This window comes from Lobosporangium transversale (genome assembly GCF_002105155.1).
Source record: "Lobosporangium transversale strain NRRL 3116 chromosome Unknown BCR41scaffold_7, whole genome shotgun sequence".
Lineage (NCBI taxonomy): Eukaryota > Fungi > Mortierellomycota > Mortierellomycetes > Mortierellales > Mortierellaceae > Lobosporangium > Lobosporangium transversale.
Genome location: NW_019028985.1, coordinates 357,292 through 382,316, shown reverse-complemented (window position 1 = coordinate 382,316; position 25,025 = coordinate 357,292). Strand labels below are relative to the sequence as shown.

At 41.4% G+C, this 25,025-nt stretch overlaps 12 protein-coding genes across 12 annotated transcripts; 7 read left to right on the top strand and 5 right to left on the bottom strand.

The window, feature by feature from the left end:
- Window positions 1-505: 505 nt before the first annotated feature.
- BCR41DRAFT_384472 (hypothetical protein) lies at window positions 506-3,360 on the top strand (the record flags this gene model as incomplete). The annotated part of the gene is made up of 4 exons (XM_022027577.1): window positions 506-594; window positions 754-941; window positions 1,150-2,023; window positions 2,271-3,360. The coding sequence occupies 4 exons, from the start codon at window positions 506-508 to the stop codon at window positions 3,358-3,360; spliced, it is 2,241 nt and encodes a 746-aa protein (XP_021884138.1).
- Window positions 3,361-3,486: 126 nt separating this feature from the next.
- BCR41DRAFT_348184 (hypothetical protein) lies at window positions 3,487-5,068 on the bottom strand. Its single transcript, XM_022023241.1, has 5 exons — window positions 4,737-5,068; window positions 4,388-4,636; window positions 4,176-4,271; window positions 3,914-4,051; window positions 3,487-3,802 (listed from the first exon to the last, which is right to left on the bottom strand). Exons 1-5 carry the CDS (start codon window positions 4,947-4,949, stop codon window positions 3,527-3,529), a joined length of 972 nt encoding a protein of 323 aa, XP_021884137.1. The 5' UTR covers window positions 4,950-5,068; the 3' UTR covers window positions 3,487-3,526.
- Window positions 5,069-5,205: 137 nt separating this feature from the next.
- Window positions 5,206-5,813, top strand: BCR41DRAFT_348183 (histone-fold-containing protein). Its single transcript, XM_022023240.1, has one exon. The coding sequence runs from the start codon at window positions 5,283-5,285 to the stop codon at window positions 5,592-5,594; it is 312 nt and encodes a 103-aa protein (XP_021884136.1). The 5' UTR covers window positions 5,206-5,282; the 3' UTR covers window positions 5,595-5,813.
- A 727-nt stretch (window positions 5,814-6,540) lies between these two features.
- On the top strand, window positions 6,541-8,011 carry BCR41DRAFT_348182 (cytochrome b-c1 complex subunit Rieske). Its single transcript, XM_022023239.1, has 3 exons — window positions 6,541-6,992; window positions 7,167-7,589; window positions 7,679-8,011. The coding sequence occupies exons 1-3, from the start codon at window positions 6,977-6,979 to the stop codon at window positions 7,858-7,860; spliced, it is 621 nt and encodes a 206-aa protein (XP_021884135.1). The 5' UTR covers window positions 6,541-6,976; the 3' UTR covers window positions 7,861-8,011.
- Window positions 8,012-8,770: 759 nt separating this feature from the next.
- BCR41DRAFT_301266 (kinase-like domain-containing protein) lies at window positions 8,771-10,575 on the top strand (the record flags this gene model as incomplete). The annotated part of the gene is given in 8 exon segments (XM_022020615.1): window positions 8,771-8,892; window positions 8,912-8,956; window positions 9,102-9,204; window positions 9,332-9,436; window positions 9,520-9,694; window positions 9,863-10,144; window positions 10,254-10,314; window positions 10,407-10,575. 8 exon segments carry the CDS (start codon window positions 8,771-8,773, stop codon window positions 10,573-10,575), a joined length of 1,062 nt encoding a protein of 353 aa, XP_021884134.1.
- A 292-nt stretch (window positions 10,576-10,867) lies between these two features.
- On the bottom strand, window positions 10,868-13,776 carry BCR41DRAFT_221422 (hypothetical protein). Its single transcript, XM_022020011.1, has 5 exons — window positions 13,637-13,776; window positions 13,457-13,541; window positions 12,772-13,310; window positions 11,876-12,596; window positions 10,868-11,758 (listed from the first exon to the last, which is right to left on the bottom strand). Exons 1-5 carry the CDS (start codon window positions 13,658-13,660, stop codon window positions 10,965-10,967), a joined length of 2,163 nt encoding a protein of 720 aa, XP_021884133.1. The 5' UTR covers window positions 13,661-13,776; the 3' UTR covers window positions 10,868-10,964.
- BCR41DRAFT_221503 (KptA family-domain-containing protein) lies at window positions 13,511-15,066 on the bottom strand. The gene is made up of 5 exons (XM_022020012.1): window positions 14,597-15,066; window positions 14,403-14,493; window positions 14,156-14,293; window positions 13,637-14,053; window positions 13,511-13,541 (listed from the first exon to the last, which is right to left on the bottom strand). The coding sequence occupies exons 1-4, from the start codon at window positions 14,987-14,989 to the stop codon at window positions 13,893-13,895; spliced, it is 783 nt and encodes a 260-aa protein (XP_021884132.1). The 5' UTR covers window positions 14,990-15,066; the 3' UTR covers window positions 13,511-13,541; window positions 13,637-13,892.
- A 142-nt stretch (window positions 15,067-15,208) lies between these two features.
- Window positions 15,209-17,239, top strand: BCR41DRAFT_333078 (Prp18 domain-domain-containing protein). Its single transcript, XM_022021875.1, has 5 exons — window positions 15,209-15,498; window positions 15,655-16,113; window positions 16,245-16,365; window positions 16,493-16,730; window positions 16,879-17,239. The coding sequence occupies exons 1-5, from the start codon at window positions 15,343-15,345 to the stop codon at window positions 17,015-17,017; spliced, it is 1,113 nt and encodes a 370-aa protein (XP_021884131.1). The 5' UTR covers window positions 15,209-15,342; the 3' UTR covers window positions 17,018-17,239.
- Window positions 16,891-20,500, bottom strand: BCR41DRAFT_348177 (hook-related protein family). The gene is made up of 10 exons (XM_022023238.1): window positions 20,374-20,500; window positions 20,114-20,202; window positions 19,591-19,903; window positions 19,396-19,439; window positions 19,190-19,301; window positions 18,967-19,100; window positions 18,751-18,832; window positions 17,735-18,661; window positions 17,505-17,636; window positions 16,891-17,389 (listed from the first exon to the last, which is right to left on the bottom strand). The coding sequence occupies exons 1-10, from the start codon at window positions 20,419-20,421 to the stop codon at window positions 17,204-17,206; spliced, it is 2,067 nt and encodes a 688-aa protein (XP_021884130.1). The 5' UTR covers window positions 20,422-20,500; the 3' UTR covers window positions 16,891-17,203.
- Window positions 20,501-20,599: 99 nt separating this feature from the next.
- BCR41DRAFT_348176 (hypothetical protein) lies at window positions 20,600-21,773 on the bottom strand. Its single transcript, XM_022023237.1, has one exon. It carries the CDS (start codon window positions 21,660-21,662, stop codon window positions 20,733-20,735), a length of 930 nt encoding a protein of 309 aa, XP_021884129.1. The 5' UTR covers window positions 21,663-21,773; the 3' UTR covers window positions 20,600-20,732.
- A 625-nt stretch (window positions 21,774-22,398) lies between these two features.
- On the top strand, window positions 22,399-22,557 carry BCR41DRAFT_283342 (hypothetical protein; the record flags this gene model as incomplete). The annotated part of the gene is made up of 1 exon (XM_022020252.1): window positions 22,399-22,557. A coding segment is annotated over one exon (159 nt), but the record flags the coding sequence as incomplete, so codon positions are not given.
- Window positions 22,558-23,002: 445 nt separating this feature from the next.
- BCR41DRAFT_221396 (ankyrin repeat-containing domain protein) lies at window positions 23,003-25,008 on the top strand. The gene is made up of 4 exons (XM_022020010.1): window positions 23,003-23,583; window positions 23,807-24,035; window positions 24,344-24,617; window positions 24,710-25,008. The coding sequence occupies exons 1-4, from the start codon at window positions 23,385-23,387 to the stop codon at window positions 24,971-24,973; spliced, it is 966 nt and encodes a 321-aa protein (XP_021884127.1). The 5' UTR covers window positions 23,003-23,384; the 3' UTR covers window positions 24,974-25,008.
- Window positions 25,009-25,025: the final 17 nt, after the last annotated feature.

Here is a 25,025-nt window from a genome sequence, read left to right as displayed (position 1 = left end):
CGATCGCATCGATTTCTGGCAAGTTGTCATGGCTGTCGAGGTTGTCCTCACGTTGGAGGATCTCCTCAAGACGATGCTTTCGATCTGTCTCGTTGCCCATGAATGTCTATGCGGTGTTAATGTGTTGGGAATATGGGGATAATGCTGAGAGAAAGAGAGAGGAGAGTTTGAATTGAAGGAACAAGGCAAAAGAGGGGTCAATAGCTGAGGGTCTAAGAGTCTGAGACAACATATCTTGCCCCTTAACAATCGATCCAATTAAAATCTATGCACCAAACCTGACGCGTGGCCTACGGATTTTTTTTTATTAGAAGCACACATTCGTATTTATGCCTGTGATGTTCTTTCTTCTTACCTTTTGCAGTCGACTCAGCCCTTTGTATTCAGCTGTAAACAGCTTTCTCCCATGAAACCAAGCTTTTTTCGTTGTCAAACTCACTATCTACACCTATATCCCATTTTCACCATCATCGACTAGAGAAATTCTTCTCGGTAACTCTAACCCATGGAGCATCCTCAGTCCAATTGGATTCCTGTTGACCGCAAGCTGCAGCAAGGGGAGGTACACGGTCAGAAGAGACAGGATCAATCAAGGTAAGCGTTAGATATTTCTTTTTTCCTCTACTATTGATATTAATATATTATTGGAGCACCGACAACCGTCGGACGTGATGTGTATCAGTCCTTGATGCAGGTTGCATTTGTCAAATGTATTGATAGGCCATATTTAACAACTCCGTATCCGCCTTTGAGGCCAATACTAGAGTTCTCAAACAACAATTCAGAGGGACTGAACTACGCGCTCCGAGCAATTTATATCCACTTATATCAAAAGCATTATCTCGATCGCCTTACTCATGCGCTCTACACATGCAAGGGCAATAGTCTCAGCAAGGCTCAGCATGAGATGACCAAAGAGGAACGGGATGATATAGCTTTCAGTAAGAGATATATATAATTGTTTCAATTGAGGAGTTTATTTTATTAGAGGATGTGCAAAAAAAGTGTTCATTCTCCGCTGCTATCACTTGAGGATGATGGAAATATTGAACCATCAGTCCACTTTTCGCTGGGCTATCATTCGTGCAAGCATCATACCCTCATAGTCTTTTTTTTTTTTTTTTTTTTTTTTTTAATACCAATTTACAGCGCGTATGATACGTGTCGCCTTCCCGCATCAAACCGAACTCCAACAGATAATCAGACAAGTGCGAAGCAGCCCAACGGATCTATCACTCATGCTTACTTTCTTAACCGATCCCATGCTGCGGTTTCGGATCTGCATCATTGCACATCTACTGGAAGCTGCTGTATCCATCACTGACGACTCTTGGTATGGAGTCCATCCACGTTCGCTCGGTGAAGAGGAAATGAACTACGTTATGGAAAAACTACGTGACCTTTTCAGAGAATTGTTCCAGCAGCCGCTTGCCCAAACTAGCCTGAGACGTTTCCTCACAGCTGTATTAGAATGGAGTGAAAAGAGGTCGATGAATGATACAGATCAGGAGTCTGGGAACCCTGATCTTCCAGAGATCGTTAAAAGAGTTATTCCTTGTCACGATATTTTGTCGATTGAGTACCGAAACCTGGTCGATGCAAGTAAACGCGACGAGGGCCTCATCTCCGTGGCTAAAAGGTTATACAAGTTCATGATGCTCTCTTTGAGAAATAAGGCTTTTGTAGATGCACCTGACTGGCCCACTGAAGGTAGAATTGTCATTGATAACCTACGGGTCAGGCTTCGTATGGCTCGATACCATGGCCCCTCCCAGCGCCTCATTCGTAATCTGGTGAGCATGGTTCATCAGTTTTGGGAGAGTGGAGGCGCCACTGATACAAGTCTTGCGATCAAACGTACCATAGCCACAGCGATCAGAAAAGCGGTTCGTAGTTCTGGTATTGATTCTGGCGGAAACATTGGAGTGAGCCTGGGAGGATGGGATGTAATGAGCGAGATTGAGCGCCTGATACGGATGATAGGCAAGGATATTGCTTCTATTCCACTTCCTAGCCTGCTTTGGTGCTGTGATGGCTCTGAAGTCTACCTTGACGGGATGGTAATCCAATTCCCACACTTGATGCCAAGCAACATTCATCTTGGCTCATCTATGGAGTTTGACAGGAGAAAAAACAACCTATATCATCAATGGAATTTAAGAATGCAAGTCTCTCTTGCTTAACTGAGCGAATGTCTCCACAATCAAGGATGGTTAGATGATGTAGACTAATACAATTTAAGTTTATTGTTTCTTTTTATTTAATGCTAGCTCTGGTCTTGAAGTTGAAACAAATCGAGTTGCATACTACAGCATCACGAAGACTTCATTCCATAAACGCCTTGCCGATGTTGGTGAGATCAGCTTTATAATCCCTCCAGACAGCCTCGATATTGACCTCAAATTCACATTGGCCCTCCCAGAGATCCAACGAATGGCCACTTCTGCGTATCCCACTACAAGCAAAGGCACTAACAATGCGTCCACCATTAGCAGCGGCATCACATCCAGCCAAAGAACAATGATTAGCGTTAGTACTGCTGACCAACGAGCGCTTAACGCCCAGCTCGGTAGAGGGTCTTCGGAACCTGTCCTTAGGACATTTGAAACTGGACGAGCAACAGCTAGGACAGATACACAAACCAGGGGTGAGGCTGTACAAGGCGTCGCAAACGATGCTAAGACCGTTACTCAAACCATCAAGGATATTCTGTATCCAAACCAGGTATCCTGTGGCCGATTGCGTACAATTGCCAGGAGCTCATATAGGGCCTTTAGTCAGCCAGATCGAGTAGGGATAAACTGGGGCCTTTCAAACGATCATGTCGCATGGGCTCGTCAGCAACGTGCACAGAGCACTGGGGATAGAGCTAGCCCTGTGGCTGTGCAACAGCCCTTAGTAATGCCTGAATATATCTTCACTCCTGCACCAGGCTCTGACAGAGAGAACGAAAGGGAGCGCTACCAGCTCATGAGAGTCAGAGAGTGTAATGTTCATCTGCATCAACTTCACAGTCAGATCCATGAGACAAAGAACCCTCTCCTTCATACATTAGCACATGGGATTGTTGTACGCCAGCTTCGAAAAGCCTTTGAGCAGGCGGTGTGCGAAGCTATTTTTAAGCTAGTTGATGTGATCAACGCTGGTGTTGAGGAGATTATCCAGGTGTCTGAGGAGGAGATCAAGAATCTTCATAATACTCCCACTAATATGGTCCCTGGACACTCAGGAGCAACTCAGATATTCCAAGACAATGAACAACAATCTTCGCATCGTTACCTATCACCACAGCATCAGCCTGCGTCTACCAAAGACACTCCTATCTTTGCAGCTATGCCGCTGATGTCCGGCACCTTTTAAGGTTAATAGACATTTTTTCTGTAACCATTTGATATATCATAGTTTACAATCCAGATTTCATATCGTACATTCTCTTTGTTTTGAGCCTGCCAATGTGAACGTGAATGTTGGTTTGATTATATATTTTACAGGACATGCTATTTAATCTTTGTATGTGTGACTGCTGCTACTTTTTCGAACTGCTACTACTATGAGTTTTTGCATAAATATCACGCTTCGCCCAAAACGTAGGCATCGCAATGGCACGACCATTAGGATACACGCACTTGTCAATGAAGAATCCCCGCAATTTAGATGTAATTAGATCTGTTACTTTGGGTACATCCTCTAGTTTTGTCCTTGCGCCTAACAGGGACTGTACGCCAAACTCTAGATCAAAATCTGGCAGGGTCGATATTGAAATATGCTGCTGTCCATCAATAGTGTTAAACTGCATTGTTATCTGCGGTTGAAAAACAGTGGGCATTAAGATTAATTGGATATTTTTATTTTTATTTTTTTTTATTTTTTATAATTCATTGGATAGTCTTATAATAAAATTAAGTTGCCTTACCGTTGCTTGGAATTTTACAACCGAGAGAACAAGCGATACTGGCAAGGCTGCTATCCTCGGCCGAGGCCAATTGATCAACACAGATGTTTCAATACCCAGCATAATCTGGTCATTAAAATCAATGTCAATTTCTGCTCTCTATTCGAAATGTTCATGAGGAGTGCTTCAATTTAGTCAGATGATGGTTGAGGAATCAAAGAGAAACAAGTAAAAGAAAAAAACATTCAGACTTTGCTATCATCTCTTCGAAACTCTACTATACCACACTGCCCGCTGGTTGATCTGCTGGTCGAATTCTGGCCCTGCTCAAGACAGGAAAGTCTTCGCCCAGGTTTAACTCTGTCACGCGAATGTGCCCCTAATTTGTTTTTTTGTACGAAAAAAAAAAAAAAAAAAAAAAAAAAAAAAAACGTCAATGAGGTTCACAAAGGCACAAAGAACACATAGTAACGGGATAAAAAAGTGTTGCCTTACCACCCAGTCTGGTCGAACTCCCCCATTCAAGGCTTCTGCTAGCGCTTTGATCAGTCTGTTGTTGACTTTAGAGTCATCTCTGTATTGAGCAATCGCCTGTGCTAGTAAAACGCTCATCCAGTCCAATGATTCAGGAGGGTGATCATAAATATCATAAAGAGTTTTATTTAAGATTGTTGTAGTCGACGGCAGTGATGGCTTTGTTGGCGGTGCTGGGATAGACACACCTCTGTTCGAGAATGAGCGAGGCTAAATAATAATGATAATGAAAATAAAAAGAGGTTTGAATTTGGCTGTATACAAATATATTTTCTTATGATTTTGTTTTTGCATTGAATATCAATTGTACCTTGCGCCCATATCGGACATCTTCCAGTAAAAGATATTTGAAACAAACAATGACAAGCAGGACAACGCTCAGTTGTCCAAGGAGTAGTCCTGTTGTAAAGGACATACCTGACGAATTATAGTGCTGTGCTGCAGAAACTCTGTCAAAGTGCTTGGCAATCTCGATCAGATAGTCCTGACCGTCAGGTGCCAACACCTGGACATGCTTGGCCATGGCAGAGTGATCAAGAATCCTGATTTCCTAGTTATTTATTCTCGATCCGTCAAAAGACAAATGAATGATGTAGCAAGTCAAGTGAAAAGGAATGGAGGAGGAGGGAATCTATTTGTTAACAATAATGTCTATATTAAATATCGAGTCCAAACTAAATGAAACTGTTCTAAAAAGGCAACTCCATGTGGCTTGCCTGCATTCGCCCCAAATGTCACATGGAAAACGCGTCAAAAAAGTCTTCTCAGACAACATTCCTTTTTCTTTTTCTCATCAAAGCCGATTCAATTATTCACATTACACTTCTATTAACATTCATCAACAAACTCTAATATCATGTCTGGTCGTGGAAAAGGTGGAAAGGGTCTCGGAAAGGGAGGTGCTAAGCGCCATCGCAAGATTCTTCGTGACAACATCCAGGGCATCACCAAGCCTGCCATCCGTCGTCTTGCCCGTCGTGGTGGTGTGAAGCGTATCTCTGGTCTCATCTACGAGGAGACCCGCTCTGTCTTGAAAGTTTTCCTTGAGAATGTCATCCGCGATGCTGTCACTTACACTGAGCATGCCAAGCGCAAGACTGTTACCTCTCTTGACGTTGTCTATGCTCTGAAGCGCCAGGGTCGCACTCTCTATGGTTTCGGTGGATAAATTCACACACACTCTCTTCGTTCCCCCTTCCTCCCGGGACGTTGTTCCATCAACTCTATCTCATTAGCAATTTCATTTTGTTACACCACTCTTGAAATTTATTCACAAGAACAACAGTGCAGAGTTGCATTGAGAAACCATCAGTTTGTTTGTGTCCTTTGATAGTTCTTACGTCTAGTGTTCAATCCGGAAAAAAAAATAAAATTCAATTATACTCCGATTTGATTATCTGTCATTCATAAGCCTTGGTGGCGAAATAGGCGATGGAATGAACGAATCTAGACTTTATATCCTTTGTTCAGGCACGTCCAGAGGGCTCATAAGCTCTAACACTGCTCCTCTCTTGCGGCGACGAGCCGGTCTAATACATCTGATGCATGGGCGGTAGTAGTGTAGCAGGGCAATCAGGCATATGGATTCAATGGTGTAGCATGACACTACGGCTTTTTTTTTTTTTGGTTGGGTTCTTGATCAAAAACCTTTGATTGATGTGATCGTATTCCCGCATTCATTAGTTTGTTTTTACATAGTTTACGAGTGTTATCGAGCAGGCATGCTGACTAGCAAACATCTTTCTTTAACATTCCATAAATAAGGCTTGGGCAATATCATGCTCACTCCAAATATCACTCAATAAAGAATCAAAGCGTGACTTTATCCCGCATCCCGATAAACTGATATTGGCTGCACCAAACATGTACTCTAGCCACCATTAGAATACCAGCGAAGCACTCGAGCATTTTTTTTTTCCTCTGAAGATTTTGTCTGCCCCTGCACACAGTAATGCTCTCACCTCGTGGAACCGCTTTAAAGGTAAGCACACTAGTGCAAAAATGCACTGTGGCGCGGAGCCGTGTCACATGACTCGGAGGATCGAAAGGGAATTTCTCCGCACAAAACAAACTCGAAAAAAGACATTCTTCTACTCTCCATCCCATTTTCCACAATCGTAATGGCCACTCTTGCCGCTAGACTAGCTTCCGCCAGCATCAATCGTTCAGCTCGTGTCGCTGCTGCTCGCAACGTCCTCGGTATGTCTCTATCGTTCAACCTACAGTATTTTTCTTATTCATCTATTGATTTTTTTTTGTCTTTCGGAAAGTCACCTTCGGAAATTCGACCGATATTTTTATTTCCTGTTATGATGATGCATGGAGGCATGCATCGCCAAACTTGCTAAGGGTTATACAGCAATCATTCGGAGAGCAAACTAAATTTTCTCTCTTTTATTTCTCTACTCCACAAAATGATTCATATTCTTGAGAGTCATTTCCAAAGACAGGGGAATGGATCATCAGGACTGTCGTAGCACACATTTGGAGCGTGGGCGAAAGGAACAATTTTGTTAATTGGAAACGTCTACTTTTCAACATTGGACAGCTATGCCATTGATAGGAAGTACGCGCTTCGACCCTTATAGTACTCGTGGAGGAGTTGTACTGGAGTGATTCGATATTCAGTTGTCAATAGATCGCAGTATATGTATAACAGGGAAATACCATCATTTATTTTGGAGGTGAAGTCTAACTCTTCTCTTGGAACTTTTTGCTTGCATATTCATAAATAAAACAGCTCCTGCTGGACTTGTTGCTCAGGTTCGCTTTAACCACAGCTCCGCTCGTGATACCACTCAGATCCCAAGTTTTGACAAGTACAAGAGCGGATCAGGTGATGCCTCCAACCGTGCTTTCTCTTACTTCATGGTCGGGACCACTGGAGCCTTGTCCTTTCTAGGAGCCAAAACTACCGTGGCAGACTTTTTGGCCAACATGTCTGCTTCTGCTGATGTTCTGGCTCTGGCTAAGGTTGAGGTTGATTTGAGCACCATTCCTGAGGGTCGCAATGTTACTATTAAGTGGCGTGGCAAGCCCGTCTTCATCAGACATCGTACTGCTGATGAGATTGAGGAAGCTAACTCTGTCAACATTAAGGATCTTCGCGACCCACAGACCGATGCCGAACGTGCTTCGAAACCCGAGTGGTTGGTCATGCTGGGTATGTGTCATGATATCTATTATTGCTTTCAATGAATGTGGATTTATGCTATATCATGAATACTAACTCTTTATTTTACATTTGCAAAGGTGTCTGCACCCATTTGGGATGTGTCCCAATTGGTGAGGCTGGTGACTATGGTGGCTGGTACTGCCCCTGCCACGGATCTCACTACGATATCTCCGGTCGTATTCGCAAAGGGCCTGCACCACTCAACTTGGAAATCCCTGTCCACTCCTTTGAGGAAGGCAATAAGCTCGTCATTGGATAGAATCTCTCACCCTTAGACTTTTATACTTCATAGTTTTCTTCCGATCCAAAATGTTACACTTGTCGACAGCAGCATCACTCTTTCACTACTTCACCAATCACCCTATCGCGCGCCATATACAACACTCTCGCCTGTTCCATGATAGAATGCCATAAGATGGCTAACGAAAAATATAATTATTCTAAACTTTTTTTTTTTTTTTTTTTTTTTCTGTGTTTGCAATATGCAATATTATTTTAACGTTGAACTGCTTAAAAAAAAATAATACACGCGAATTCCGATGGTTGTCAGAAAACCAGACAAAAATTAGGAAAAAAATGTTGCTCGTTAGATTTTCATGGTGCACTTTTTTTCGTACACGTTACTGCCTCGTAGAGACATATTATGTTCGCAATGTCAGACATGAGATCTTGTAATCGCAAAAAAACGACGTGATGAAAATGACATCAAATTATGGTGTACTGTCTTTAACTACTGGATGAGGGACTGAGGGGCTCTCTATCATTGCAGAGCGAAGACGGTGAAGGAAGTTTTACGCTCATAGTTGCTCGGAGTAAACCTTTCGTGCTCGCTTCATTGACAGATATTCCCTTTTGGATGAAACAATATCAGCACGTAGCAGCAATCTTTTATATTTTTTAAAACAGCGAGGCGGGACGAAGGTTAAAATTGATAAATGCTCAATTGAATGAGCTGAGTATAGTATATTTGTTTACGGTCACATAACTTCCCAAGTGCTACGCCAACATTCACAAGGAAGTAAGGCCATCTTTATCATCAACCACTTTTGTTTCATCAAAAAACTTTGTTACCATCACCGACAGAAAGGGAAAATAATAATAATATATTAAAAAAAAGTACTCATTCTTGAAAGACCATGGAGAATCCTAACGAGTTACCCACCATGTCCATGACAGAGTACAAGAGTAAGAGGGACTCATGTCGGCAAAAGATTGCCTCTAAATACGACATCCTTGGCTTTATCAGTTCAGGAACATATGGTCGCGTCTATAAAGCCAAATCTAAAAACAAGTAAGGGCAGACGGGGCAGAGCAGGCAGACAAACCCAAGAGCCAGACAGTCCAATGACTCTTCCGTCCTTTCCCTCTATCTATCTGTAAATTGACATGGAAGCCTTTTTAACACATTGTAAGCATTTCTCTAACTTTTATCATTGCTGTTGTTATTTTTTTTTTTTTTTTTTTTTTTTTTTTTTTTTTTGGATATGGCACAAATGGCAGGGATGATGGCAAAGAATATGCAATTAAAAAGTTCAAACCAGACAAGGAGGGAGAGGCAGCGACATACATTGGAATTTCACAATCAGCCTGCAGAGAGATCGCTGTAAGGATCGTACACGGAAATTGGGCAGATTCCCCGATGGATCTTTTTCTGTTTATTATCTTTCATGCGTAACCTGAGATTATTATTATTATTATTATTATTATTTTTTTTACATTATTTTTCATAGTTGTGTCGTGAGTTACATCATGAAAACATTGTAGGATTACAGGAAGTACTTCTTGAGGACAAGTCGATTCATATGGTGTTTGAATATGCTGAACATGATCTACTTGTAGGTTTTACATTTCTTTCTATCAAAGTGTTGAATATATATATATTGCCATATTGACATTATGTATTCTATCGCATCCGTAGCAAATCATCGGATTTCACAGCCACCCAGAGCGAAAGTACATGTCAGAGTACACAATCAAGTCATTTTTGTGGCAATTATTGAACGGAGTCGCATATCTTCACGCCAATTGGGTTATGCATCGTGATCTCAAACCCGCCAACATCCTCGTCACTGCTAACGGAGTTGTCAAAGTTGGTATGTTAATATACACTCACCATTCCTCTCCATCCTATGAAAGAATGAAAGGGAGAGGGGGAAGATATTGCTATGAAACTCGTTAATTTAAATCCTCTATGATATGTTTTTTTTTTTTTTTTTTTTTTTTTAAAAAAAAAAAAAAAAAAAAAAAAAAAAAAAAATTAGGCGATCTGGGTCTAGCACGCCTGTTTTATAAACCTCTACAGCCACTGTTCCATGGCGATAAAGTTGTGGTCACGATCTGGTATCGTGCACCTGAATTGTTGTTAGGGTCGCGACACTACACTAAGGCGATTGATATCTGGGCGATCGGTTGTATATTTGCAGAGCTAATCACCCTTCGTCCCATTTTTAAGGGTGAAGAGGCTAAAGTAGAGAACAAGAAAACAGTACCCTTTCAAAAAAATCAACTACAAAAGATTTTTGATATTCTTGGCAACCCAACAAGTAAGGCCTTTTTTTTTCTTTTTTTGTAAAACAAGAGTGAGAAAAAAAAACAACAATTACTGATATATATTATTGCTATTATTGTTATTATATCTATTTATTGCTCCAGAGGAGCGATGGCCTACTATTGACCAACAACCAGAATACCCTAACCTAGCAAGCTTTCGACAGTAAGTTTGAGTCGTAATCAAATAATATTATTCATATCCATTATGATATTAACTCCATGATTTTTTTTTCTTCCCTTTCCCATGTATACCAGGACGCCGAATGTGTTACGATCAATGTATCAAACATGGCCTATTAAGAGTGAGCAAGGTTGTAATCTTTTGGCAGCTATGCTTGAATACGATCCTCTGAAGCGGATCACAGCGGAGGAGGCTCTCAACCACCCTTATTTCCAAGAGGATCCGAAGCCCGGCATGGAGTAAGTTTCAGTCAAGTTATTTATATTTTATTCGTTCGACTATGCGTGTCCGCTTAAAAAAAAAAAAAGAAAGACAAAGGCTAATGTCTTTTTTATATTCAACTTCATTCCCCCCTGCTGTAAATGCTATATAGTTCATTTGCTGGTCAGCCCGTCGAATTCCCTCTTCGTAGGATCACAAACGAAGACAAGGATATGAGAGCTACAGCACCTGTACAAAAGACACATCCGGTGCCACCAGTAAAGGATGATCGGAATACAAAGCGATTACGCGTAGAATAATAATCATGAAGAGTGAAAAATGTCATCCAATCTTTTAACGATTAAAAATTTCCTATAGTACATGTTCTATTTACTTCATTTGATTTATTTATTTGCTTTTTTCCCTGTCCTTTAAGTTGTGGCGGATGAGGGTAGCATTGGCCATGTTGGTCTTACGGGCGTTGATGTGGGTCTCTGCGTTTGATCATCTGGTAGAGCGGCCAAGACACCTACATTTGTTCTTGGAGATGAGTCCAGCACTCTAGGTGAGGCTGAAGAAACAATCCCAGCCACAGCAGAATTGCGGCGTATGTTAAGTGATGCAAGATCTAATCCCGGTCCTGCTCCAGCTCTACTATCCATCAATATCCTCTTTTGATGGCTTGCTGTGGTTGAAAGGCTTGTCCCAGATGCGGAAGAAGACCGCGAAAGAAGAGACAATGGCCGTGTCGATGGGCTGCTGCCTGAGTTTATGCTAGTGGGATTAGGATTGTTGGCTAACGATGAGCTCGAATATGGACTGGAGCCTGATTGGAGGAGTGGCCGCTGACTAACAATAGGTGAACGTCCATCCTTACTCGAAGCATGATTAAAGCTATGGTTGTTGTTTTCTGTGGTTGTTGTTACTGTCGAAGCTGCTCCATCCTGTACATTTGACATGTTGGCATTCCTCCGCTTTTTGGCCGACTCTTTCAGATCTTCCCAACGCTGCTTATATTTCCTCATCAGAGAGTTTAGCTTGGAGTTCTCCAATTGTAATTTCTGGACTTCCGCTTCCAGTTCTTGAATCCTTGCCTGCATCGTGAGCGGGTTTGTGCTGATCTGCGAAGCACTCGGTGTTGAAGGTTGTGATCCAGTTATATTGTTAGCAGTAGTATTGGAATTAACCGCAGCCTGTGCTCGTTGTAACAGCGACCCACTTTTGTCTATTGAGGGTTCCCAGCGAATAAAAAGATTGCGTTGTTATTAAACTTTTTTTTTTTTTTTTTTTTTTTTCCGGATTTTGAGTAATACAAAGGAAAAACAATGAAGGAAACACTCACCAGCAGCAGCAAGGTCATGGATAGATTGTTTAACTGGGCGAAGCAAATCTTGACTCTTTATTAACTGTAAGGCGGACTTTCGTATATCGTTAGTCCAGACACTCATCTGCATAGCTCCTTCAAAATGCTTTTCCAACTTGTAGTTCTTCCTTGAAAGCTTATTCAGAGCTAGTTTGAGTTCTTGATTTTCGAGTGCGTATTCTTCTAATGTCTTTGAAGGAATCACCGGCTCTGTTACAAAGCCTAATTTCTTCCGTGACGATGATCTAGGAGGATTATCAGAACCGCCACCACTACTGACAGAGTTCGAATCTACAGATGAGACAGAGGTATTTCGCGAATGACCCCTGATGCTGGAATGATTCGTGGACGGTGAATCGACAATGTAAAACGATTCTTGCATAAAAATGGGATCAACGTGGCTCTTAGAGGAAGAAGGAGCAGCCAAAAGGCAGTGGTTTGCTGAGGACATTTTCATGTCATTGTTGCTATTCATGACCATCGCTATTTGCTGCGCTTCAGCACCGTCAGCACCTTGAGCTGCAAATGGCATATTGAGAGGAGAGGTGAGTGATGTATGATCTTCCGGTACTGGCGAATTGAGAGTGGTTGGTTCATCAACGTCGAGTGGTATTGTCGTAAAGGCGACAGGGCTTGAGAGCTTCAGAATAAGGTTTTCTACTTCCTCCCAAAATTTGTTGAACGGATCAGATTCATCTTTCTAAATAATATGTCAGGAAAAAGAGACAGCCGCAGCATAAGCATTTGCAATAACGATCACATTCATTATCATTATGAATAACATTGATTTTTTTTTTTTTTTTTTTTTTTTTTAACAACAAAAGCTGTGCAAGATGACAAAAGAAAAAGAAAAAAAAACTGAGCTGCTTATCTACCACATGTTCCTTGACGAGCGTGAATGACTCTTCAATTGCAGTTGAGGACGGGTTACTGAATGATGTTGATCTTTCACGATATGAGCCGTGGCTACCGCTTGGACTTTTATCTTTTGCACCCCCACTATGAGCTACCATGGATTCATGTCTGATATCCCCTGCTGCCTGCTTAGAGATTATAGCATTGGCATGGCGCCGTCCAATACCATTGCTATTACCTTGCTGCTGTTGCTGCTGATGATGTCCAGGGCTTCCATGCCGCCATCCAGCGGATGGATTTGTTGGCAACTCTGTGTCTTCTCCTGACGTTGATGATACAGAAGTTGTGCCTAAAGAAGTCGCATGTGTGAAATATTCGTCTATACCTTCCTCTGTTGTCACCTCAGCACCTGATTGTTTTGGTGACGCTGAAACCACGGCTGTCTTGGCAATCCTCCGTTGAAGGTCCTTTGCCTGACGAATATGGTTAGCATTCATGAGTTTGAGAGTACGAATAATCTCTTGGTTATGAGTGTCCTGAGTTGCTAATAAGAATTGATCTAGAAGACAAAAGCCAAGTTGATGTAAAATCGACGTTAAGTAAATCAAGTCAGCAGTTGGCAAGAGCACAGGAAGGTCTATACTCCAAGTTTTAATTTCTGCAACTGCGTAGTAAATAATATCGACGGCGGGGCAAGTTCCTTACCGGCCGCTTTGAGGTGCATATCGGCAGCCTCAGCCAGATGGTTTCGTTCCTGGAACCCTTCGGCTGCGCTCGCATAACGATGGGCCTAGATTGAATGGGTGGTAAGTAGATGCATCTTTTCATTACTATTCGAAGGTTGATGTCAACGTTATCTTACTTCAAATCGTAATGCGTATTTACCAAGTTGATTGCAGTCCCTTCCATGGTAGTTCGCTCCGTATTATGGTGCTTTGTTGGTGTCTTCCGTTCAAATGTGCAAGTTTATGGGCGGAGCAAGTGAAGAAAAACCAAATGATAATTGACATTCGACTCCTTTCATTATGCACACAACACAAAGTAACTGTGGCCACACGTGTGCGGATTGTGATACAATGTGGACGAACACTTTTTTTTTTAATTCACTATGTTAAGAGCTACTGCGCTACAGATGTTGCAATTATGGATGTAAAGTAGTATTTTCTTTTGAAGGATCAGGGTAAATGACTTCGCCTGAGGATTTGACTACACGAGCAAAGTATTGGGGCATAATAACCCCATTGCCATCTTGGCCGTCAGAGAGGATCACGTTATTTGCGGTCCTATAAAACTTAATTCCATCTGTAGGAGGAAAATGTGGTTTAATAAAACGCGTTTGACTATTCGATTATCACATTAACGTCATTTAAGGACTTGTTCTGGAAAAACTCTCTTTTACTATACCTCGGAGGGCCTTGGTAATATCGATGTAAATGTACAGATCAGATCCTTGGCGCATACCACTGATCACACCATCCTCGCCGGGAAGTCCAACTGCTAGATGGATATGGTTTCTATTCATTCGAGATAGCCCCTTTGACTCTATTTCACATTTACACACCAACATATACAGATTACCTATTAGCTTTCGTGTAGCGACTCTACTTTCTTTCTTTTTCTTAAAAAAAAGACAAAGGAGTTGTATCCATACTGATCAATTCCCACTTGGAGGACGACGTTCCGTGGACAGCAACAGGGAGCTGAGATGCATCTGTAATTTCTTCGTGGTCGAGCTCTGCTACCTGCGGTACACGCAACAATTAAATTTGTCAGTATTCAGGTTATCAACACGATTTTATAAATATGAATCATTTTTCATGTTTGAATAATAATAGCGATAAAAACCTTTGGAATGCTATGCCCTTGGACAGCACGGATATATTTCTTGTTTTCTTCATAGTCCTCAAGGATCTGAAATCGCTTCTTGTCGTTCGTATTCACGACCTCGACAATGTCGTCAAATGTATAGCCCTTGAACTTGGGATGCTTGAGCACATCCTCAATCTTGACATATCCATCAGGACGGATCGCCACACCTTGCGCCTCAGCGTTGTGCCGCAGCAGCCAAGCCAGAGCTTTTGAAAGTCGGACAGTAGGCAAGTTATTATCACGAAGGTCTTTGTTTCTATTGCTTCTGCTACTATTACTATTGTTATTTCTTGTTCTCTCAAAGGATGGTCGTGAAATTGGGGTGGATTCTTCGGTGGAGCGTGTAGTCGCTTGAGCAGACATAAGCATAGAAATAAGGCAGGAAAGAAGTGGGTGAAGAAATTTATTTTGGATATTTAAGGTTATTTCTTGGTACCAGGCGTTTCGAAAGAAAAAGAAAAGAGAAAAAAAGAAAAAAAAGGCCACCATTCATGGTAGACGATCTAGAAAGGTGGCTTTGCCCATCTGGAAGGCACACTTTTATGTCTCTAGGGCAACACAAAAGTGAATATTTTATTCACTTTTGCTCGGCATTTCTCTCCTACTCCAGTTTCGTCTTCATTACTCTTGCTCGGCACTGACATTCACACACACACACACATAAATAAAAGTAAATCCGACCTACAAAAAAAAAAAATAATAATAACAAGGTAGCTTTTCTCATGGATTTACTTGCAGCCGCTCTTGAAAAGAAGCGCTCCGCTCTGGAATCCACAGCAGGTGGGGCCAAAAAGAAGTACATTCGTCGAGGCGATTTGGAAAGACAACGGGAGCAAGAGTACTTGGCAGAACAGGAGCGTGAACGTAAAGAAAAAGAGGTAAATGAAAAAGAATTGCCGTTCAGCTCGCTGAAGTGTCGTTCTCTCTCTATTTCCAGACCCCTATCAGTATAGCAGCGCTTTTGTAGACGTTTAGAAACAAGGATAAGAAGCTCATCTTTCTTTTTTCTTTTTCTTTTAATATGTGATAAACAGGAGAAGGCACGGAAACTAGCTGAGGAGAAAGAAGTTAATCGTAAAAAAGAACAGGCTGCAAGGTTATCATCGCCATCACCATCACAAACGGAATCTCCCTCAGATTCTACATCATCTCCTACAGCAACACCCGCAGACGGATCATCAGGCTCTGCAGAAGCAATAGCCAGTGGAGAGCTAGCTGCTTCTTCTGCAACCTTCAATATCCCACCTGAAGAAGTCGTTCGTCGCCTCCGCGCACGTGGTCAACCTATTCGCCTTTTCGCAGAAACAGATCAACAACGCAAGATTCGTCTCCGCGCCCTAGAACTCATGGAAGATCGTTCAGAAGGACAGCGGAACGATTTCATGAGGGCATTGGAGAATGCAGAGGCTGGTTTGCATATGGAAGCCCTTGGAAAACAAAGCGGCAAGGATTCAGAAAAGAAGAAACCAAAAGTGGATCCCACTAAAGATTTGGTAAGGTCAAATCCTTTGGGCAAAAAAAAAAAAAAAAAAAAAAAAGACATTTGGTATATTGAGGCACTATGAGGGCAAAGCCAATTATATTTCTTAATGAGTATTTTTTTATTTTTACTTTTCTATTGAAGGATACAAGCGAAATTTCAACCGATTTGATTCAGAAGGATCAGGATAAACTTTACGTTTTGATTTATACATATTTCAAACGTCTTCTACGGGAATGGGAATATGATCTTGACCAGCGCCCAGGTAAAAAAAAAAAAAAAAAAAAAAGTTTTTTGCAACATGAAAATATCTTGGTTTATACGAGTCAATATTCTGTCCAAAGTTCAATTCATTTAAAACATTCAAGCATTTTGTATGCATTAATCATTAGATGAAATCAAGAGAAGCACAGCAGGGAAGTTGGCAACAGCAACACAAGCGCAGACTGCAGAGTATCTTCGACCGTTTTTCAAGCAACTACGTCAAAAGTCATTGGAACCAGATGTTTTGATGCGGATCACAGAAATTGCGGAACTCATGAATAAGCGAGAACACATGGCAGCCAATGATGCTTACTTGAAGCTTTCTATTGGAAACGCACCATGGCCCATTGGAGTCACTATGGTTGGGTAGGTTTTTGTTTATTTCTAATTTTATTTTATTTTTTGTTTAACTTTTCTTTATTTCTTTATTATTTTTATTTTATTTATCTATTTCTATTTTTATTTTATTTTATTTATTTTTTTATTTTTTTATTTATTTTTTGGACATTGACAGTATCCACGAGCGTTCTGGACGTGAAAAGATTTTCTCTGCGCAAGTAGCCCATGTGCTCAATGATGAGACTTCACGGAAGTGGATTCAAAGTATTAAGCGCATCATGACCTTTGCAGAGAAAAAATACCCGCGCCTTTAGTCACTTTTTCCCCTCCAAGATCTCTTTACATCCAAATCATCTGATTTCGTGGGCAAAGTTGTGCAGAATTAATAAATTTCTCACAAATGCTCAAGAATGATGGATAGAAAATAAATGTCCATGTCTTTAATTTGTACAAAAACGAGGAAAAAAATACGAACTGTGTATTGACTGATGGGGTTCAGACTAATGGCGGGTACCGAGCTGGGAGTTAAACACATTACGCTGTTTTCCCAACCAAGAAGTGGGAGCAACCTTCCGATGATATGTCAAAATGTTGTCCCGGAGACTCTTCTTTTGTTGGTCGTGCCATGCTGAAGTCATCAGCAGCTGTTCCCTGCGGCTCTGCTTCTGCATCTCAAGCATTTGACGCTAGAATAGTAATGATTATAAAACGACATCGATAACAGCTAATATCAGTAAAAAAAAAATAATATAAAAAAAAAAAGAAAAAAAGGCAGGGCCATGATTTTTCTTTTTCTATTACCTTGAGTGACTCCACTTCCTCTTCTTTGGCTGCAAGCTCACTCTTCAACGAAATGACTGCTTCATTGTATCCATCAGAATTTAAAGTTGGCTTGCTGAGCTCCTTGATACGATTATCCTGGTAAGTAATGAGCTAGATTAGAATATTAATTGATGTCACTAAGATGTTAATACATGTATATAAAAATAAAGAAACGAAATAAAAAATTAAAACATTTATAAATAGCATACCTCTTTCGCACGCTCGAGTTTGGTGTCCCTCTCTTCAAGCTTCTCTTCAAGATACTTATTCTTGAGTTCCAGCTGCTCTTTAATATGGGCTTCCACTTCAGTCAGTGCCTTCTTGGTATCTGCGAGTTCCTTCTCGCAAGCGTTGAATGAGGCTCGAAGAGCAATCATGACCTCACTTTCATCTCCTTTACCAGCACGGATACGATCAAGTTCTCCTTGAAGCGCAATCTTATCCTGATGTTCTTTTAAATAGTCTTGCTCATACTTGGATTTGATCCTGTTAGCATCATCTAGTAAGTGCTGCAATACCGTTACCTTCGACCCACCCTCATCCTGTTTCTCTTCCTTGAGTGTCTGGAGCTCTCGTTCTAGTCTTGAAATTTCGAGCTTAAGTTCTGTAGTTTGAGATGTCCGTTGGCCCAATAATGAGCTTTCCATGTCATCAGTCTCCATATTCTGAAGATCATTCGAGAGAGGTACACCTTGACCACCAGAGAATTCAAGCTCGCGCACCTTGTCCTCTAACAGTTGCATCTGCTCTCCATCACGCAACCGATCTGCCTCTAGCTGCTGCAGCCGCTGGTCCTGCTGCATGGCCTCATATTCGAGCCTATTCTTCTCCTTAGCAAGCGTACTGTTCTTGGATTCCAGTGCTAGAATCTGCTCCTTATAGGATTCCATCAACGACTTGAAGGCGAGGACTTTACGGTATTCTTCTTCAATCTCGCGATTCCGTTCAAGAAGTTCCTGGTTCTGGTCCTCCACAACCTTCATTTGACGACGAAGGTCTGCTCCTTCCTCAAGCTTCTTCTTATATTTTTCAATGACGTTTTCTGTCTTCTGAAGCTTATCAATTGCATGCTTATATTCGTCCAGCTTGTCTTTTAGACGCACTGCTTCATCAGCCTTTAGGCTTAGTTCTGCTTCCTGTATGAATAAAAAATCAAAGGTATTTCTATAAATGAAATCTCCTCCAGCCTTTATGAAAAAGTCTACCAATGAGGTATTCGACTTACTGCTCTTGATAAGTCTGCGATGGCTTTCAGTTGATTGTTGATCACATTCTCTTGTTCCAGCCTGCGCTCTTCACTCTTTTGCCTAACGTGAAGATGAATAGACAATAGTCAAGCATGTTGACTTTTATGCGTAATTACAACAACAGCAGCAGCAGCAAAAAAAAAAAAAAAAAAAAAAAAAAAAAAACGATTAAATAAGGCACTTGAATAACTTACAAATCCTGACGAAGGTGATCAATCTCTGTGCGCATTAAGAAATCTGATTTGCCGCTCTGTGATGCCTGCGCAGAGGCCTTTTCTAAATCACGTATCCTTTGTCTCAAATCCTCTCTCTCTGTAAGTAATTCTTCCTACATTATCGAGATAATTACACCATGTTAAGCTACAGATCACATAAGATACCATATTATATATTTATATACATTTATAAAAGTCTTACATATTTATGTTTCATATTTTGTAATTCAGACATGAGGTGCTGATTTCCACGCTCAAGCTCTTCGCGTTCCTGGTGCAATTGAGCCAACTCTTGATCCATACTACTTTCCTCTCTAGAAATAGGAGTAGCGGAAACAAAAAAGAATTTCGTCAGCAATTAATTCTTTCTCCACCCTTTCTTTTTTGTCAGTTGATCGTCAGACGCACATATCTGAGTCTCTTGTTGAACCACTGTTAAGAGCCTCGATAATCTGCATGGACAGAAAAGGACCAAAGAAAAAATAAAAAAAGAAATCATTAGCTCAAAGCATCATTATCATGCGTACTCTTCTCACGCGCCAACAGAAATACAAACACAGAAAGAGTGCATCATTGTCTTTACAAAAAAAAAGTCACACGCACCTGTTCTAATGAATGCATGAGTGCACGTTGCGTGGAGTGCGGCAAAGTCTGGATCTTCAGAATGTAATGCTGGTTCCTATCACACTGAACTGCAACAGTAATCACTAGTTCACAAAGCTTGAGAACCTCTACAGGGTCACCACTCTTTGCAATCGCATTTAAATTTGGAGGATCAAGTTTGGCCAGCGATTGGCCGAGTTTTTCCTCAAGGTACCGGGTCACAAGCTTATGTAGCTTCTTGAGGTTGTTATACTTGTGTACCCAGTTATCACCCATATCAGCGGATCGAATAAGCTTGAACCATTTTGGATCACTGTCAGTCGTGGTAGTGGTTATAAGAACAGAAGGACAAGAATTAGATCGTGAATGTCATTTGCCCATGCAAAGATAAAGTAATTGGGGAATACAAGCGTGGGATAACGAGAGAAAGGAAAATATGTCGGTAAATAAGCAAGAGCGCGAAGTATTTGAGGCAAACACTTCAATTCTTCGTCTGCGTATTTTCTGCAAGGTATACACTTACATATCCGCTGCTACCTCAAAAAGAATGATACCATCCGAAAGGTCAGATATGTGTCTGCATGGACGTGAGATATTATCAAAAGTGTTGACCTATATGACATTTCGTTCATCATGAGCAAAAAAAAAAAAAAAAAAAAAGGTCCATGTCGGTGTTTTATGAGTGAATGAGGCTTCTTGTGGGTTGTTTTCCAGTTCGCAAAGCTTTTACAATGTCGAGAAATGTTTCTCTTTTTATCGCTTTGGAGAGAAGCTTGGCATTACCCATTGCTCAAAGGCATTGGCGAGTGTGGCAATGTCCATTGGGTCCATCGTGGCCACAGTTCTTGCAAAATTGAAGTTGCGAGGGAGATATCACCAAGAATGTCACGGTAAAAAGATAAAAAAAAAAAAAAAGAGAGAGAGAGAGAGAGAGAGACAGAAAGAGAGCTTTATCAACCCTAGCAACAACAAAAGCAATGGTCAACGATGAAAATGAAGTGCAACAGATGGATAGATGGGTTGGGAGGGCGCCCATCTGTGTTTAATGTTTGACTTGTGCCTGACTAACGATGTAAATTAAATTTAAGGGGCGTCATTCGATCTTGGACTAGATTGTCTAAATTATAAAATAAAGCTGTCTTTTAAATTCGAGCGCGTGTCGGATTGACGAGCCGGCGTGGTGTAGGAGGCAGATCTGCTGTTGGATCTCCAATCTTCATCATGCCCTCAATCAGTGACATACCCAACAGACGGTACTGTTCCCACTCTCCAGGATAGGCTTCTTTATGACCCATCTTGGCAAACAGCACAGTAGGGACAATAGTTTTGCCCTTAGGATGTTTCGCTACCATTCTCGAATATGCAATGCAACACAGCTTGTCTGGGATCTCTACAATAGCATCGTTGGGATGGTTTCCAAAGTTTGCTGATTGTGATGAGGCAGTCAGTACTGGTTGACCACCAACGCCGTTGTTATCGTTGCTGATCTTGGGGGGCAGCTTAGTTTCAATTGGATCGATATCATCCTCATCCTCTTCTTCTACAACTACATCCTCATCTCTAATAGGCTCCTGTTGCTCGCCTTCATTTCCAGATTGAATTGCAGCATTAATAGTCTCCAAAGTCTGTCGTACGGGTTTAGTTATTCTTTTAATCGAGAAACGATGTTGCATCCAGATCCATTTGTCATCCCATGTAAAGATGCGACTGGTGATAGTGTACTTGCTAAAGCGTGGGACTTCTGCTTTGAAAAAGAGCACGGTCTGTGCGAGGCACATATCGAATTTGTGGGTGACTTGCCAGCCGGGGAAGAGTCGACAACAGAGATCAATCCGAGCAAAGTCCATCATTTTGTTATATGACGAGTTGTTAAGGTGGATATTGAGGTCAAGGTCATCGAACCAGACACGACTGTGGTACTTGCTTGCCTCGAGCAGTCCGATACTTGGTTCAGTCATGGTTCGAGCCTTAATGAAGTAAGAAAGTGAACGTAATGTGTAGACTCCAGGAAGACTCTTTATATGCATGAGCGCAATGAGCGCAAGAACAATCTTTGTTGCGTCGGACGGCATGACAGTTAACTGAACAGAAAGAAGATGAATAAGTGAGTGAAAAGGATGAGCGATTCAATAATAAGAAATGAAAATGGTAAGTAAAAGAGACAGAGAAATCAAGAATGCGGTTCGGAGGTGGAGTTTAACAGCATAATGTGAACCACCCTTTGCACGTGCTGAAGTCAAACTACCAATTATTTACTGGACATTGCCCGATTGGGGCAAAAAGTCGATCATTCTCAACACGCTTCTTCGTGTGAGGATTGAAGGACTCAGTTGCTGACACAACGGACCGCAATGACGCAAAATGCTCTTCCCATATGTTGCATTTAACTCTGATTCCAGCCAGATCACTTTAATATGCCCGGATACACTTAAAGGCAACGGTATGGTTGTATATATTGGGTAGCTCACTTTACGGGCTTTCGGTTGCCCCAGGTCGCCAACATCGATCGGCTGTAAAGTTAGTGACTGCTGGTATGATGTCATACCAACCAGCTGCAAGCTGGTTTTCACATTCCATTCATTCTTTTTTTTTTTTTTTATTTTTTCATCACAAAGAAATCATTCGTTTCTTCTCCACTTTCAACATCCCCACATTTTTGCACGGACGATTGTTACGATGAGTACAACTCTCGACCCCGCCATTCCTGTAGAAAAAATTGACCCCGCTGATGTGGAATCCGAAAAAACAAAACTCGCTCAGTTCACAAGACCTAACACAACCTATTTGGTGGAGCCTCTAGGAACTAATAAAGAGATCTGTAGAATTGAGCCCAATGGTCAAAAAACCTGTGTCAAGTTCCTTACGCTCGAGGCCAAGCAGATGTTCACATTTATGCAAGATCAGGGATTTTTTTGCACTATGAGTTTGGATCCCACACAAACTGCACTCGAATGCAAGCGTGTATAAGATGGTTGGAGGATGTATATATGGGAGGAAGAGCATTCGAAAAAAAAAAAAAAAAAAAAAAAAAAAAAAAAAAAAAAAACAGAAAAAAGAGACAAGGAGGACCTGAAAACAACAAGAGATCAAGGACTGAGAGGATTGCAAGGGAAGACAATGCCCACACATGTCAATGGATCGAAATATCTGGACGTGATCAATAGAAATAAAATAAAAATACACGAACTTAAGAAAGGCTCCATTTAGAACAATTGCATGGATTTTCAATGATGGTCCTGCTATGGCCTTGTGTAAATCTTTACTCCTCCAATTTGTTGCACTGGCCAGGGAACCATGAAAGGTTTGTCAGTCTAAAGTTGGATTAGTGGCAATATCACGTGCAGGCTCTGAACCAGGCGGTATTGCCACTCTTCTTTTCCAATATGAATGATGCTTGAACGCTGCTCTGACATGTATTTTGATCGACGAAAATATGCTTCATGACGCGAATTATGGGTTTCTTCCAATATTAAGACATGAATACCGACACGACCTAGTATAGAAAGTCGAAAGCTTTGCTTTAGGGTGCCTGTCAGTTGATGGTTGGTCCGGGACAGTGCGCTGCGAAATTTCTGTCAACTCGAAGTTGGATCGCTCTTTTTATTTTTTGAGAATTCATTCTTTCATCTATCTTTTCATCTTTACATCTATTATCCAAGGCATTGTTTAGCAATTTCCTATCTGCCTTCGATTCAGTCATTCCTTGACTTTTATACTCTTTCTCTTACAGTCGCGCGCTCTCAGGAACAAAGGACACAGTCGAAACAGACACGGTCCAGACAATTCACCTGCTCATGGTCTCGAGCTCAAACACCGATACCGGTAGCCATGTCGAGGTCACTCTTTCTCATGGAACAACGACTGACAACCATGCAGGAATGACATCCTCGTCTACCATAAAGGATACATCCAATGCGAACACTGACTCTAATGAAACAGAGGATGTCAACCCACAGTTTCGTCCTTCACCTAACGCAGAGGAGGATTTTGAAGGTAACGAATAATTCCGAACATAAGAGAACTTTCAGTACTTGGGTTCAATCTGCACCCTCTGTCAAAGTTCAAATATTACAAGGGTCACCTAAACCTTTGACAGCCAAGGAGCAATAATTTCCAAACCTTTTTCATCACACTGCTGTTAAAATACATCAATTAACATGCCCATTCTGGTTTACGGTTTCTTTCTTTCCCTGATATTTTACAAAAATCGCATTAGATATCAATATTTTTCAGGCTGCTCAAATGGGCAAACTTGCTATTGCTGCAAGACTTGTCGAAGCAGATCCAGCGTTAGTTAAGAGCAGAGATTTTCAAGACGTCACTGCATTGCATTGGGCAGCCATCAACAATCAAATTCCCGTCGCCAAATACCTTCTGGATCATGGTGCAGAGGTAGATGCTGTCGGGGGAGAGCTAGTGGCCACACCATTGCATTGGTGCACAAGGTGAGTGAAGTAACTTTTTTTTTTTTTATGTTTTACATTTTCATTCTGACTTTTTTTTCTTTTCTTTTTATGCGGGGTGGGGAAAATTTGAACAGAAACGGACATTTGAACATGGCAAAGCTCTTGCTTAAATATGGTGCTGACCCCCTTGCACAGGATTCACAAGGATTCAACGCACTTCATTTAGCTACACATTCATCAAACGCAATGTTGATACTGTATTTGATTATGGCAGGAGAAATGCCTGTGGATATCCCTGACACACTGGGACATACCTGCTTAATGTGGGCTGCATATCAATGTGACAGTCTTAGTGTTGATATCTTGTTGAAGCAAGGGGCTCGAGTTGATACAAAAGACCGAGAAGGGTTCACGCCATTGCATTGGGCCGTTGTCAAAGGGAACCGAGATTGTCTATCTAAAATCTTGAAGGCGGGTGCAGATGTCAAGGCGGGAGACAAGTCGGGAAAGACCCCAATGGATATGATCAAAGAGCTTAAGGAATCCGTCATCTGGGAGAAAGCACTCAGTGATGCCAAATTGGCTAGCGATGGTCGGACGCGAAGATCATTGTTTGATAAGGTATAGCCACGACACATGCTTTCATGGAAAGGAAATTCTAGAGTAGCGGAAAGGATACAAGTCTAAGCGCTTTTTATTTATATTTTACATAGAAAACCACCAATACGATTATTTATTTCATCCCTTATGTGACACTGTTCCTTACATTGGAGCTAATGACCCTGTTTTCGTGGTACATTGCCATGCCAGTTGCAATCGTCCAATTTTTGATTGGGCATGTCGGATCAGTCAAAATCCTACTAAGGACAAGGACACCAAATGACATGTTACAGACCCCATACTACACTGCTGTCTTTCAGTCTACAGCCTTTTGGGTAGGATTCGTATGGCTGCGCTACATTTTATTCAGTAAGTAGATTCATCCTCTATCTTTTTTTTTTTTAATATTTATTATATATGCATTGGGGA